At 30.9% G+C, this 16,337-nt stretch overlaps 3 protein-coding genes across 3 annotated transcripts in view; 1 reads left to right on the top strand and 2 right to left on the bottom strand.

The window, feature by feature from the left end:
• LOC141532656 (cell adhesion molecule Dscam2-like) overlaps positions 1–16,337 on the top strand; it is a 66,279-nt gene that overhangs the window by 17,173 nt on the left and 32,769 nt on the right. The window lies entirely within an intron of this gene.
• Positions 4,355–5,761, bottom strand: LOC141532585 (uncharacterized). Its single transcript, XM_074251000.1, has 2 exons — positions 5,010–5,761; positions 4,355–4,943 (listed from the first exon to the last, which is right to left on the bottom strand). Exons 1-2 carry the CDS (start codon positions 5,617–5,619, stop codon positions 4,546–4,548), a joined length of 1,008 nt encoding a protein of 335 aa, XP_074107101.1. The 5' UTR covers positions 5,620–5,761; the 3' UTR covers positions 4,355–4,545.
• On the bottom strand, positions 5,638–6,758 carry LOC141532639 (uncharacterized). The gene is made up of 3 exons (XM_074251093.1): positions 6,669–6,758; positions 5,750–6,174; positions 5,638–5,706 (listed from the first exon to the last, which is right to left on the bottom strand). The coding sequence occupies exons 1-3, from the start codon at positions 6,688–6,690 to the stop codon at positions 5,638–5,640; spliced, it is 516 nt and encodes a 171-aa protein (XP_074107194.1). The 5' UTR covers positions 6,691–6,758.

Here is a 16,337-nt window from a genome sequence, read left to right as displayed (position 1 = left end):
TAGTGATTCGTAGTCTACCTTGACCCGGACGACGATCGTAACTTTGAGTCGCGTTAAATCGGGCATAGGCCCGACTGATAACGGACTGGCTCACTCCCATAGAAGCTGCTACTTCCACCTGACTGTAGCCCTCTTGAAGGAGGGTAACAATGCGAGCCACATCTGTGGCAGCTAAATGTCGACGAGGCATATCAAAAGGTGCTTATCAAAGAAAAGCTTACATAAAATTCACGTAAGGAATTTAGGCTAAAAAGAAAACGTAAAATTCAAGTTTTGTGTGAGGAAAAGCCGAACTCCGCGGGGGTATATCAATTTGTTTTTATTGAATTTTTAAAATGAGATTTAAATCTAAGGCAGTTGTAGCGGACAGAAAAAATTGAGTTAATTTTTTTGACAATAGTGAAGCATTCTGAAGACGATAAAAAAAAAAATTTAAAAAAATTTTTGATAAAAAAATTTCGAAAAAATTTTCGAAAAAATTGAAAATTTTTTTTTTTTTTTTTTTCAAATTTCGTGAAAAATCAATCTCTTTGATCGAAAAATAAAGAATTTTGAAAAAAATTTTTTTCAATGGAAAAATGAATAAAAATCACAAAATTGCTCATAATGGTGATTTTTGCGAAATACAGAATTTGAAGCTTCTGGGCACTATGAACAAAAAATCGCAGCGCTTTGAATTTCTTAGGGATTTTAGGGGACACTTTGAAGTTAAAAATTACCAACGATATCCTTCGTTCATCCATTTTATCCAAAGTTATACCAAGTTATCCAAATATCCGTAATTATGCGAATTTTTGTCTTTTTTCAGTCCGAGTTTTCAATTCAAAAAAATTTTTTTCTTCAAAAGCGGTTTACGTTTTCTTATAGAGAATATTGTGTAGTTTTCAAAACCCTCCTTCGATTTCCTATACGGTCATTATTTCCAGAGTTATTGATTTCCAAAGTCAAAAAAACTTTTTGCTTTGATTGACGATAACTCCGCGGCAAATTATCGTACAGGCTTTTTGATTACGTCAAATTAAAGGGTATTAAATTTACTAAAAGAGCGTTTAAACGAAACAATCGAAAAAATTTTTTTGAAGCCCGTAGACCTTTTTTAAGACGAAAAAAAATTTCGAAAAATTTTTTTTCAGTAGTTTTCTTAGGATTTCTCCAGACCTGACGATGACAAAAAATTTTCATGATCATATCTAAAAACTAGACACTTGGAGCTACAATTTGCTTTTTTTTTTTTTTTTCTGTGCGATCATTTTCCTCGGAGTTACAGCTCGCTGAAAATCACCAAAAAATTTGGAATTTTTTTTATATCCCTTAATTTTTGTGACTAGTGTATATGATAATACCGTGAACTGTATTATCACGAGGTAATAAGTCCCAAAGGACTTATACATACGTAATAATTATCCGTAACTCCTATTCTTTCCCGCTTCACAGCATTATTTTCGAATTTGAAAAATGCTAACCGTAAGATGGACGGTGTGGCTTAATGTATATAGAATAAACGAAAGTGAAATTTAGTTTAGACCGGATAGCTCAAATGGTAGAGTAGCCGACATGTCATTGGAAGGTTCTGGGTTCGAATCCCAGTCCGAGCTAATTGAATTTTTTCGCGCATATTCTATACACTCACATTAAGAAGTTCCTCTCCTTAATCCTTTCTCAAACCTTTCCCACCAAAATATCCTGTGACGTGAATGTTGGAACGCTTCGCGTAATAATTATCCGTAACTCCTATTCTTTCCCGCTTCACAGCATTATTTTCGAATTTGAAAAAATTCGAATCATATTAAATTAAATATAAATTGAAATTCGAATCATTTTTTCAAATTCGAAAATAATGCTGTGAAGCGGGAAGGAATAGGAGTTACGGATAATTATTACGTGAAGCGTTCCAACATTCACGTCACAGGATATTTTGGGTTCGAGTGACATGTGTTATTCCTATTTGTTGTATAGGAATATAAGACCCTACAACTACCAGTTATGGTATACAGTTAACTTAAATTCCAATGGTATTTAAGTACAATTGGTAGTTAGTTAGACCTAACTAATTTGTTAGGGCACAACTATAAGTGTACCTATAAAGGTACAATTATACAATATAATTGATCCAAAAATAATAGACGGATAAATTACGGGAAAAAACAAACTCAAATATTATAGATATGTACAATATCTTTAATAATTAACTCAACAATGTGAAATTCGGGACCATTTTCTGAAGGCATCACCAATACAGAAGTTGCATCAATTTTATGATTACCTATCCATAGTAAATAGTTGAGTAATTATGTACCTCAGCATCTGATATTTAAGGGTTAGTTTTTCAACCTAGGGTTTAATTATTTTTTATCATTGTGAATATATCTACATATATTACATATACATAGATATATTAGCCATGATAAAATACTTAAACCCTGGGTTGAAAATCTGGCTCTATATTAGTCGAATGATCAATAAAATATTTTATTACGAGTGTAATAACATTAAATTTTCAACGTCACATAAACTTCATCATTTTTCTATCGATTAGAAAAGTGATTCTTGTATTGTAATGGGAATGGCATCTATTGTATCTAGCGTTTATTACTATAATTATGGAAACTATTCCTATATATTATGGGATCAATTTCTACCCGTGAAAAAATATTCTGATCAGACTTGATATGTCCTGATATGACCATATCAAAATTTTTGATATAATCATGTCAGCCCTATTATGATCTGATATGTCCATGTATAATTTTTGATCGATCCTGATATGACCTGATATGAAAATTGGCCATATCAGGTCTGATATAGCTTGATCTGGCTTGATGTGGCCTGATATAATTTGATATATCTATATATAATTTGTTGATATATTCTGATATGGCTTGATATAGCCTGATATAAATAGATATGACCATTTATAATTTTTTCAAATAAAGCCAAATCTGAGTGATAATTCTGTTATACAGTTACTAGGTTTTTTAAGTCTAAGAATCAGCAAATTTACGTTTTTAATTTCTTTTAATTATTATATTTTATGGCAGATTTACAGTATAAATTATATAAATGGTAAAATGTATAAATTTAAAAAAAAATTTCCAAAGTTGCTATCAAAACTCTTTAATTAATTTTGTACTGCTCAATTTTTTCACAAAACATTTTTTAATTGACAAATTAATATTTTTGAATTTTTTATTCATAAAATTGATTTTTTCATTAATTTATTAAAACAAATGAATTTTAAATATTTTTCGAATTACTTAACATTTTCAAGAACCTTTGAAAAAAAAGAAAAGTACTGTTGTCGTAGAACCAATCAGTAACCGTTTTTCATCCGATTTAAAATTTACAAAAAGGAAAATTTTTTTTTTATTTTTTAAATACAATCCCGGGTAAAACAAGTTATATATAATTATATATAAAACCATATATAATTATATATGAAAAATGACCCTATATAATTATATAGGGGCGGGGGGGGACAAAATGGGGTAGGGGTCGCGAAATGGGGTACCCCAAAAATTTGGTAAAAATTTTGATATTTTCAAATTTGATACTATTGAAAACAAAACATTATTTTTCATTGTTAACAGCATTTTATTTGATAACAAAACACAATTTAGCTAAATCAACCATTATTAGGGATGGGAGGGGGGGCAAAATGGGGTACCCCAAAAATTTGATAAAAATTTTTATATTTTTAAATTTGATAATATTGAATACCAAGTATTTTTTTTCATTGCTAACAGCATTTTATTAAATAATAAAACACAATTTAGCGAAAGCAACAATTATTAATCAAATAACCACTGAAAATCGCACGTTAAAATTAAAAAACAACTATAAATTACAAACAATAAACTTATTAATACTAATTTACTGAAACTTTTCACAGGTAATCACTGATAAACTCCACATATATTTTAATTTTTCCAATTTGACATTTCATATTAAACAGTATTTTCTTCGCCAAAAAACTTTTTCTTATATAATGAAACACATTAGAATGAAAATCACAATTAATCACTTGAAATAACATTTTAACACTAATATTTAACTATGAATCACTAACGAGAAACTATAATAATATTAAATTGATTAACAGTTCATTTTTAAAACTTTTACAGTTAATCACAAATTAATCTTTCATCTTTGTTTAATATATTTTAATTTCTTCAAACTTAACAACACTTGATATTAAACAATATCTTCATGTCATGAAACGCATTCGAATAAAAATTAGTCACGTGAAACAACATTTAACTCTTATAAATTAACTATGAATCACAAACGAAAAATTCATTAACATTTAATCCTCAAAACTGTAACAATTCATCACATATTCATCCTATATCTTTGATTAATGTATTTAAATTATTTTAACTTTCATAAAATTAAATATTCAAGAGCTTTTTCTTTGCTGAGAACATATTCTTTGGTCATGAAACGTATTTAAATAAAAATCAATTACTTGAAATTGTACCTTAACACTAATTATAAACTATGAACCAGTTATAAAAAATAGTAACTAGGGATAAATTTCTCAAACTCTTAACAATAATCACAAATAAATTCAATGTCTTCGTCTGTAATACCCGCACATAAATCATGGGCCCACTTCTTACAATCCTGACATTGTATCCATGATTCGGTCAACTCACTATACTTTTGTTGACAATATATACATGAAGTACCATCAGGATCTTTTGCTACTTTGCGGGGTCGGTCTCTTCCTTTACCAACCGATTTTTTTGATGACTGTTGCTGCCGTTGAGATAATTCATTTCGGTACTCAATGTCTGTTAAAATGGCGGTTTTACCACGAGCTCGCTTCTTTCGAGGCACCACATCCTTGTTCCCAGTAGATACTGCTCCAGGTCCAATACTTTTAGGCAAAACCGTGAAATTAACTGAATCACGCTTTCTTCTACTTATAAATTTATTTGGAGCTACAAAGTAAATATTTGAATTAAAAATCAATTTAAAGATGAAAATTATACTCAAAGATTAAATACTTAGTGCAGGTGGGGCTTTAGTTATTTCCTCTTCGTCTTCAGAACTTGGATATGGAACACATGGCCTAAAAAAACCTCTGGTGCGAGAATTTGTCGGGGGTGCAGACGTAGAACAATGAGCAACTGGTTCTGGAGTCGTTACATTATCACATTCGATAGAGTTAATACTGTGTTGTGCTGTTGGATAATTTTCAGTTGACGTGGAAACAGTCTCGTCATCATCTGATTCAACTAATATTAAACTTAGACTTTTACCAATTTGATCAAGTGCTTGGCTATTTGAAGATTCATTAGATTCATCTCGCTTATTTTCATCATAATTAGATTCAGTCTTAACACTTGCTCGAACTTGGACAAACTCATCTTCAGTAAACGCATTACGATTAAATGGATAAATTCCGGTTTTTTTAAATCCATTAATTATTGTATTAGCTTTCCCAGCTTGTTTTAAAGCTTCACAACAGATATCTGGTATGTCATTTGGGGTTACAACTCGTCCAGGATGAGACCGAAGCCATTTTTTAATTTCAGTGCTGTAATAATTGCAAAAAAAGATCAGTTTGAATCCAGCCAGATAGGTGGCAAACGGCCCAACTTCCAGGCAAAACATTTGATGCTATTTGATTCTTCAATCTTTGACGAGGTAATACAAACATAGGTGGTAAATAACTACCATCAGCGGAAATACAAATTTCTGCTGTGACAGTTTGACCACGATCCGCTGAAGTCAAAATACCTACCTTTTTCTTCCCATTTTTTGCAAAGATTTTAGGTTGGTGCTTTGGCACACAAGTAAAACTTGTTTCATCGATATTAAATATGCGGTCTGGTGTCAGATTATACTGATTCATAATTTTTTCTAATAGATCAAAAAACAAATTCACCACCACTTGATTAAAACTTTCAGCTCGCATGGCAGAGGTAGCTTCAGGTTTACGCAGGGATAAATCTGAAGAATGACGCCTTAAAAATCCTTGTATCCAATCTTTACCAGCTCTGCCTTCATTAAAAGTATGTGGTATGTTATTCTTATCAGCTAATTGGACGACAAGCTGCTTCAATTCTTCAGTACTGAGGCCGACAAGATTTGACTCAACTTTTGTTAAATAATTAACAAGTTCTGATTCTTGTGCTGGGCTAAATACTGGTTCAAATCTACCAAGCCCTAAAAATAAAAAAATTACAGTATCAATGTTAATAATTCAAATTTTAATGAAAATGAAAGTAGCCGACATTTCAAAATTAAAAAAAAAATTTTTTATTGAAAAAATTTCAATTAAACAATTAAAAAAAAAATTGTCACATGTAAAAAACTTATGACATTAAAGTTAGCAGTCACTAGAAAATTTTTTTATTTTTTGTTACAAAAAAATTTGCTCCAAAAAATTATTTAAAAAAATTGCATTTTTAATTTTTTAAAACTTCTAAATGTCAATTTTTTTTACATTTTTTTGTCATAATTTATTTGTTAAAAAAAATTCTAAAAATTATTTAATATCTGCTAAATTTATCATCATAAAAAACTTTAAAAACTATAAGTGCAATTTTTTAGAAATATCTTTTTAGTTGTAATTTAATTAATAAAAAAAATCAAAAATTTTCAGACGTCTGCTAACTTCAGTGTCATAAATTTTACATTGATTTTTTAATAAAAAAAACCTTTAGCAACAGCTATTTCCATATCTGGGTTTTGTCGGTAAACTGCAACACGAGGTTCTAAAGTCGTTTAAGGAACTCCAAATCTTTGAGCAGCAACCTTATAACCCATTTCTCCATCGCAGACAGCTTGAATAGCATTAGCCATCGAAATTGGATCCTAGCTTTGTCTATTAGTTGTACGTTTGTACTTGCGCACCATATTTTATTTTTTTTTTATCAACTATCACTATCACAGTTCATTGAAGTTCACAATGTAAACAAGTTTCGAAGTAAACAAAAACAATATGTCAGTTACACGTTGCGGTTAGAAATTTAAAAATATAATTCATTCTACGCTACTGTATGGGGTAATCGTGAATGGAGCGCCATTAGCGGTAAAGTAAATAAACATATTTAAAATTGGCGCTAAATTAAAAACAGAGTGAAATGCAAAATTTTAAATAATCATCATAAAAAAAATTTTCTTTAAACAATTTTATTTTTGAAATTATTTTCTAATGTATTAAGAATTTTAAATATTTAAATGTAAAAATATTGATAATATAACTTTATGTGATAAAAATATTAAAAAAATAATTGTTTTTCGTTTCTGCATGTATTATTAATGTTAATAGTGATTTGTTTTACGTAAATTATTAAAAAAAAATTATTATTTATGAACTTCATGTTGTTATAAATATATTAGTAATCTTACATTATTGAGGGGTACCCCATTTTGTCCGCAAAAAAAAAAAATTTTTTTTTCTACGGCAACTTGAAATTTGATTATTTTCCTTTAATTACAAGTGAAAACGAGAAATATCAGTATATTTAAGTCCTTGAAACCATAAAGGTTTCTTAAGTACCCCATTTTGCCCCCCCCCCCCTATAACTATACATAATTACATAGAATTATTTCCATAGAAAAAAAAAACGTCACGCGCGGGAACCAAACCTGGGACCTGACGCTTGGAAGACTAATTCTTTACCTGTTTACCTATGAGACTTACTTGATTAACAGGGCGTTTAACAACTACAAGTAATGTAAATCGTATGCATGATCGATGCGTAATGAACAAAATTTTTTAGTTTGTTTTTGAATTATTAATTATCAATACACGTTGAAAAAAGTTTTTGTCTAATTATATATGATTATATATGTTCATATATATAATCGTTTATGAAGTTATATATAATCATGCATGATTATATATGAGGTCATATATAATTATATATGACCCCATAAATAATTAGATCTGATCATACCTGGCTGTCATAAGCCCATATATAAGTTTATATATGATCAGATCTGATTATATATGAGTCTATATAAAATTAGATATGATCATTCCTGGCTGTTACAACCCCATATATAGTCATAAATAAGTCTATATATGATCAGATCCATTTATATATAAGTCTATATGTGATCAGATCTGATAATATATAGGTCTATATATAATCAGATCTGATCAGACTTGCGTGGTCAGATGTTATCAAAATTTTTTCTTTGAAAAATAAAATTTTTTTTTTGGTCTTCACAAAAAGTGCAAAATGATGTTTACCATTACGTTTAAATCATTCTGAAATAAAAAATTTGTTACATTTCCTATGGAATGTTTAGGTCTGGTCTGCTACTTACTGCTCTGCCACTGCTCTGCTACTGCTTAACAGTCAAATCATTATTTACTTTATTATTTAAATAAATCTAATGTAATAATGAGATTCGGTAAAATAAATAATTTAAGACTATCAAAATATATTATAAAATTAATTTTTGTTATATTTATGATAAACTGATTTGATACGTTATGTACTTCATAGAATCATTGTCATATAAGGTAGCAGCACAGCAGACGGGAACTTCAAGGCGCACGGATATCACCAAAGTTAAGCAGCATTGAGCATGGTTAGTAGTTGGATGGGTAACCGCTGGTGTTATAGCCGCTAAATTATATATAAAGTTTTTTTTTGTATTTTAATTGGTTATATCGAATCGCGTACGACCATATCAAGTACTACATCCATAAAAGTAACCAAATAATTAATTAGAAGTAAAAATATATAATTAAATATTGTTATATATAATTATATATTATATATAGTTATACATGATTATATATAATTAGACCTGGGAAATTTTTGGATCTGATCATATATAGACAATTATGCATGATTATATATGAGTAGACAAAATGTTTTTTTATCGGGTACACACTGATAGAAAGATTTATTGACTATTAATAAATTAATTTATTCGAAGACAGTTATTTAATTGGTTAAATTTTAATAAATCCTCTAAATTAAAATACATGAAAGTCTTGAAGTTAATAACTTAAAAATTATTCATGGTGTACAAATGCTTAAATGTAAGATAGAAAAAACTAATTATAATGTACAAACTCGAGAAATACAAATTTATTCGTTCTTGGGAAATCCATTTAATTGTGAAGCCCACGAAAATGATCGCTTTTTGATTATATTCGAAGGTTTTCTTGATGATAACTTGAATATTTATGCTCAAGCAAATATTAAAAACGAACACATGCAATGACATATAGTTATATATAAATTATATGTAATTATATTGTAACGTAGATTTTTCCCTACGGTAGATCTTAACTGCAGACGATAATTCACTACGTTACACTTCATCCATCTAAGCCATCTCTTGATTCTCCAGGAACCCCGACAGACGCCAGCCGACTTTTGTTTCAGCGGTATCGGCAACCGGAATATGATAAACTTAAATTTTATGTTCCTAGAAAATCAAGATAGGCTTTGACGGTAACGGAATACCTCGGTGTTGCTCAGTTATGCTGGTTATGGAGAGAGGGTTGTGATTCGGTCTCTCAGAGGAAATAATTTCCATACAAAACGGGACTAAACGATAACTAGTACACAAATCGGTACTCCTAAACTACTACTCAACCTTAATAATCGGAAAATGAATTAAATCGATATATAAAATAACGCGGGAGCTGTCCTAAAACGACACGAAATAAACACCATGGCTTGGGCCTTTGGTCTACGGTAATAGCAAGCGTGAGGCACGCCAGTTTCGGTACGAGAGACTCACTTGAATCTCAAACGATGCTCACTCCACGAGAGCTCGCAATCGACTTCCTTTATCGATACATATTTAACGCTGCCTAGCAGCGACGGTACGTCCGTCCTCCATGAGGACTTCCACAAGACTCTTTAATAATAATCCGGTCCCAAGCCGGACTTCCACACTAGCGATCCTTACTCTTTCGCTACTCCAACTAGACTGACTCACAAAACAATCCTTCCTCATCCACGATTCTGGCCAGACTGCTCTACAAAACAATCCTAACTCGCTCACTACTCAAGCTAGACTGCCTCTCACCATACCCCTACTATTTTCATGCCACTTGCTACATGCGCTCAACTCACCCGCACGCTACTCTCAGACACACATATCCCCCACATTCACTTCTACACTCACACAACTAGGGTCCCAGACCTACCAGTGATTCTGCTCCCCTGGGAGCTCAGACAGAACTCGCGACTACCCTCGAGCATTCAGCAATCCAGGCCTGTCAACCGCAACCTACAGCATGAGACTGCCAAAACTCCCGTATTTCGAGGCGACCACATTTCAGTCGCTCCTCTACAGTAATCACCTCGCTCTAAGAGGCTGAACCTAAGTTCAGTCGTCGATAACTGACCGGGAGACACGTTACATCGGTCACTTTCCCGCAGTGCAGCTCGACATCCTCGAGACACGAACTTACATACACACTCACGATAGTTCTCAATACTATACATTATCGTACTCACATAACATAAACTCACAATATTCCTCAAATATACTACTACTGGAACGCTACATAAAAATGTAACGTTACAATATATAGTTATATATAAATTATAAGTAATTATAAATAGTTTTATATAATTATATATAATCTTAAAAACAAACTTATGTAAAGACATATAGTTATATATAAATTATTTGTAATTATATATAGTTATATATAAATTAAATGTAATTATATATAGTTATATATAAATTAAATGTAATTATATATAAATTATATAAAATCATTTATAGATTATATATTGTTCTACAGAATTATATATAATTTTTTTTACCCGGGATATGAAATTTATAATATTATTGTTTTTCATGCAGTATTATGCCAAGTGAAAAAAAATTTTTTTGTGTAATTTGTATATTTATCATAAAATGTAATTTTCAGCTATTTATTCATGTATTATTAAAATAATTGAAAAATTTTGGAAAAAATTTAAGTTATCAATGAAATGTTTATAAATCTGACAACATATTGGTTAGTTACAAAGACATCACCATAGAACAATCACATGTTCCGCACTGTCGAAACTAGTATTAAAAGTCTTCGATAGATGGCGCATGGCCGCGGAATTGTTCCTTTTCTAGATACTTGACTTTCAAGTCTTAACTTCTAGAAAGAGTCGGATTTTTGTACTCTATTACAGAGTGTATCTAAATTGAATAAAGTTATACAAACAACTAAAATAAATTTTGTATCAACTACAAATTAGTGCAATTCATATTTTCTAACCAACAAAATAAAATCAGAAATGATGAATTTTATATATGCTTCAGGTTTGTCTACATCTTGACATGGCCATATCGGCCCTGGTCAGACCATATCAAGTCTGATAAGGCCAATTTCCATATCAGGTCTGATATAAACGGTTCATATTAGGCTATATATATATATATATATATATATATATATATATATATATATATATATATATATATATCAGGTCTGATCAGAATATTTTTTCACGGGTATAGATTACGGGAATCATGTCGATAATATTACAGATATAAGTGTAAGTATCGTCCTTATAATTATAGGAACCATTCCCTCAATTATAGAAAGATTTCCCAAAAATTATGGGTAAAATTCCCATAACTTTAGTAATATGACTCAATATTACTCATCATTAAGCCGGCCAAGGCTTGGTTGCCCAGTCTTGGCCCAAGCTTGGGTAATCATTGGCATGGCCGAGGCTGGGTTAAGCAGCCTGGCCCAGGTATGGGCCAATACAGATACGCCGAAGCTAGGTTTCCTAGTACTGGCCCAAGCCTGTCCCCTTTGTTAACTCTGGGAGTTTCCTGCATAGGATCGCTCCTAAAATGGTATATGAAAACATTTAATCAAAATTATAGAAGCGATTTCCATATTTTTCTTTCCGTGTAGCTTGGTTTGTAAGAAAAATTCAAATTACACTGATATCTATCCCGAGTCCAAATTTAGCCTTGCAACAGAACAAATTCTCGTTTTTACCATTTCGGGGCTCAAAGTCAGACTGATTTCAACATGGAACCAGACCTAACTTTGAACTGCCATACTCGACAATTTCACTAGACACTGTAAAAAGTTTGCAGATAATTCAGTAATGAACGCGGAGAGAATGATTTTCAATGGGATTACCTCCTACGGAAGTGAAATTTAGTCTGAAACAGATTTAATTAATATTATTATATTAGAATACACTCCGTAAACTAAATTTTTTTTTTTTTTTATTAGAGAATAATAGAAAAATAATTATTACTTCTTCAAAAATTATAAAATGCGTACTAAGAGATTTTAAAAATAAAAATTAGGAAAACGGCTGACCTTAAAGGCCATCTCTGCAACTTCCCGCTAATTCCGTTAATATATGGCCGTTTTTTTGAGCTTCTCGAGCTCAAAAAGATACCTTTTCTGTGCTTTTGCGCTCTTTGATCTTAAAAATCTGATAGAAGTTTCATAGAACACTATTTTTTGGATTTTTAAACCGCAATAACTTTTGAATGAGTGAACCGATTCTTACGTGGTTGGCGGCATTCTACGCAGTTTTTTAAGCCTCATGAAGAATTTCTAAGTTTTAATTGGTCAAACCTGAAATTTCGGAGTAACTCCGAAAAAACACTTTTTTCGGTTTTATTTCACACACACACACACACACACACACACACACACACACACACACACACACACACACACACACACACACACACACACACACACACACACACACACACACACACACACACACACACACACACACACACACACACACACACACACACACACACACACACACACACACACACACACACACACACACACACACACACACACACACACACACACACACACAGAAATAGTGACACCCTCGCGGGAATAGTCAGGGAAGCTTCCTAGGACCTTAAAACGTCGAGATCTGATGAAAACTCGATTTTTGAAAAACGGGGTAAAACCAATAACATTCCAATTTTTGAAAATTTTCAATTTTCTTAGCGGGAAGTTAAGAATTGATAAGACCTCTGGAAATTTTTGTCAAAATTGAGAGTGAAATTCACTGTGAATTTTCTCTTGGATTTTTTACAGTGCAATCATAAGAATACTGATAATAATAATTGTTATGATTATTTCAATAGCAATCGTTATAATTAATAAATATTACATTTTTTAGTTTAATGTATGGTTTATAGTCTGGTCAACAAGAGCAAAAAGTACAGCCAGCTCAAGGCTGTCACCTAAAATTATGTTCGAGGTGTCATTTTGTGCGATTTTTGTGTATAGATATGTTTAACGGTTAATGCTACGTCGCGCAAATAAAAGTTATAAACAAATTAGAAAAAAAAAACTAGGAAAACGGTTGACCCTGAAGGCCATCCCTGCAACTTCCTGCTAATTACATACCTCTGCACTAATAATGTTTTTAAGCTTTTCAAACTCACAAATACAACGAATGTATTATTTTGAGCTCTCTGAGCTCAAGGAGATAACTTTTCTTTACTTTTGAGCTCTTCGAGCTCAAAATTCTGATATAATTTTCATAAAACAATACTTTTTGGATTTTCAAATCTCAATAACTTTAAATATCCCTAGTCGAAATTTTAAAACTCCAATTCAACCCAGTAGAGCCTGATTCCTTTCATGTAGACATATTCCGTTCTAATTTAAGAACCTCTCTCAATCTAACTCGCCTTTCCTCAGGATGAGGAGTATTGAGTTGGGGTTTAGTTTAAATTTATTTTATTTATTTATTTATTTATTTATTTATTTATTAGTAATAAATGCCAAGGCACAAGCCAAATGGCAAGGTATGGAATACAAAATAATTTTTGTGTAACTGTAAATTTACAAAAATAGTACAGATAATACATGAAATTAACAAGTGTATAAATATAAAAGTAATAAAAGAATGTGTTATGCTTAACAATATTAATAATTTGAAAAGTGCATTTGGTAATAATTTTATGATTAAATTGTAGTGAGATTTAAATAAGTTAATTTCTTATTTGAACTAAGAGTTAACTAAAAACTTTTATATAGCTAACTAAATAAAATAACATAACATAACATTGCACATAAACTCAGGAATGTCAATCAATCTAGAAGTCATTTGATAGAAGGTAGTTAAAAATGTTCTTTTTGAAAACTTCTAAAGAACTTGCATCTAATACATCCGGTGGAAGATTTTGCCATAAACGTATTGCTGATATAACAAAAGAATGTTCTAGGCAAGATGTTGTGAACTTAGGTATTAAAAAGTTTAAATTGTTATTTTTAATTGCAATTCTTTCTAAACGCCTAGAATCAACATCAATGAACATTTCTCTTAAATACATAGGCTTACCAATAGTTAACAATTTATAGAAGTAAGTTACTAAGAAGTACGATCTTCTAGATTTGACTGACAGCCAACATAATTGTTGTCTATATGGCGTTATATGCTCATCTTGCTCATCTCGCTTTAAATTGAAAATAAATCTTATTGCACTATTTAAGGCACGTTGTAATTTTAAATCATTTTCAACATTTGAATCACTAAGAACAACAGAACAATAATCTATTAATGGTAATACAGTAGCCATAACCAATAGTTTACTTATTTCCATAGTAAATATGATTTTCCGGATTTTTAAACAATATAGAGCAGAATTAATCTTTTTAACAGTATAAGAGATATGGTTTTTCCAGGAGAGATCATTGTTAATATATAATCCAAGGCATTTAGTAGAGTTCACATAAGGTAATTCGATATTATTAATAACAATAGGTGAAAGAGTAGACCAGTCAACTTGTTTTAATTTAATATTTGTTCCAATGATCATTGCTTTAGTTTTATTGAGATTAACAGCCAAACCATGTTCACCGGCCCAGTCGAAAATAGCTTGTGCATCCTTAGTGACCAGATTAACAGCATTTTGTAAATTACTAACCAACAAGTGATAATAAATATATTTATCATCAGCAAATAACCCATATTTGCAATACGCAATCCGTCGTGCAACTAGATTAATAACGATAAGAAATAAAATTGGTCCTAAAACTGATCCCTGAGAAACTCCGGAAGATGTTTCGAGAAATTCAAGTGGTACACTGTTTTCATCTATAATTGACTGTGATCGCTGTGATAAATATGAATGAAACCAAGTGATAGTATTTAATGAAAAACCTAACTCAAACATAGTTTTTAATATCACTTTTGAATCAACATAATCGAAAGCTTTACTTAAATCAAACAAAACAATAATTGTTAATTCACCACGATCCATGGATTGTGTATTATGATATTTTCTGAAACCTGATTGATATTTATCCAATAACTCATTTTCTTCTAAATAATTTACAACTTGATTAGCTATTAATCTTCCAAACACTTTACTTAGATGGGATAAATTAGCTACCGGTCGAGTATCTGAGGGTGACTTTGGCGGTGTCACTTTGTTTAAAGGAATGATAAAAACTATTTTCCAAATATCGGGGAAAATACCACATTCTAGCGAACGATTAAACAAATGAGTCAAGAAGATAGTAATTTGGGGTATATGATCTCTTAACCACCTTAGATTCAGGCCATCCGGGCTTTTGCCCTTAGATTTTGCTAAAGTTAATATTAATGCTTTTGTTACATCAACAATGGTAATATATTTCCAATCAAAGGTACAACTTACTTGACTATGATACGGCTGTGCTAGTGAATTTTAAGATTCTGTTTCAATCTAATTCGTCTTGCGTCAGGATGAGGAGTTTTGAGTTGGGGTTTCGTTCAAATTTTAAGACTCTGTTTGAACCTCATATGTCTAAATTCAGGTCGTAGAAGAGTGAGCTGGGGCTTAATGAGAATTTTTTGACGTAGGCTTTCTAGGATGAAACAAAGATTGAAACCTGATAAAATTTTCAAAATAATGAATAGTAGACATCCTCAGGTATCTTGAAAAAGTCTATCAAAACATTGTCAACACTCTGATCATTACATAGCAGATTTATGTACAAATTTTTCGAATATTATTTGTCCAAATTTAGTCAAACCATCGATAACTTGCAAATAATCAAATGTCTAGTTTTAAGTAAGTTATTGAAAATTGTTAATAAGTAAAAAATTATTAATAACTAACAGACAACAACCTCTTTACTAATAATTAACAAAAAATTTAATTTACTATACTTTTATGTAGGCTGCAAGAGAGGGCCAAAAATAAATTATCTAGTTTAATTTTTAACTTCCCGCTAAGAAAATCAATGGTTTTCGAAAAATCGGAAAGTTATTGGTTTTACCCCGTTTTGCAAAAATCAAGGTTTCTACAGATCTCGACGTTTTGAAGCCCTCAGAAGCTTTCCTGACTGTTTTTACGATGATATGCCAACGTCTGTGTGTGTGTGTGTGTGT

Source organism: Cotesia typhae, unplaced genomic scaffold (assembly GCF_013202065.1).
Source record: "Cotesia typhae breed Kobodo isofemale line unplaced genomic scaffold, CoteBio_Ctyphae contig_65, whole genome shotgun sequence".
Taxonomy (NCBI): domain Eukaryota; kingdom Metazoa; phylum Arthropoda; class Insecta; order Hymenoptera; family Braconidae; genus Cotesia; species Cotesia typhae.
Note: the sequence above shows the minus strand (reverse complement) of the source record. Positions and strands in the feature narration are given on the sequence as shown.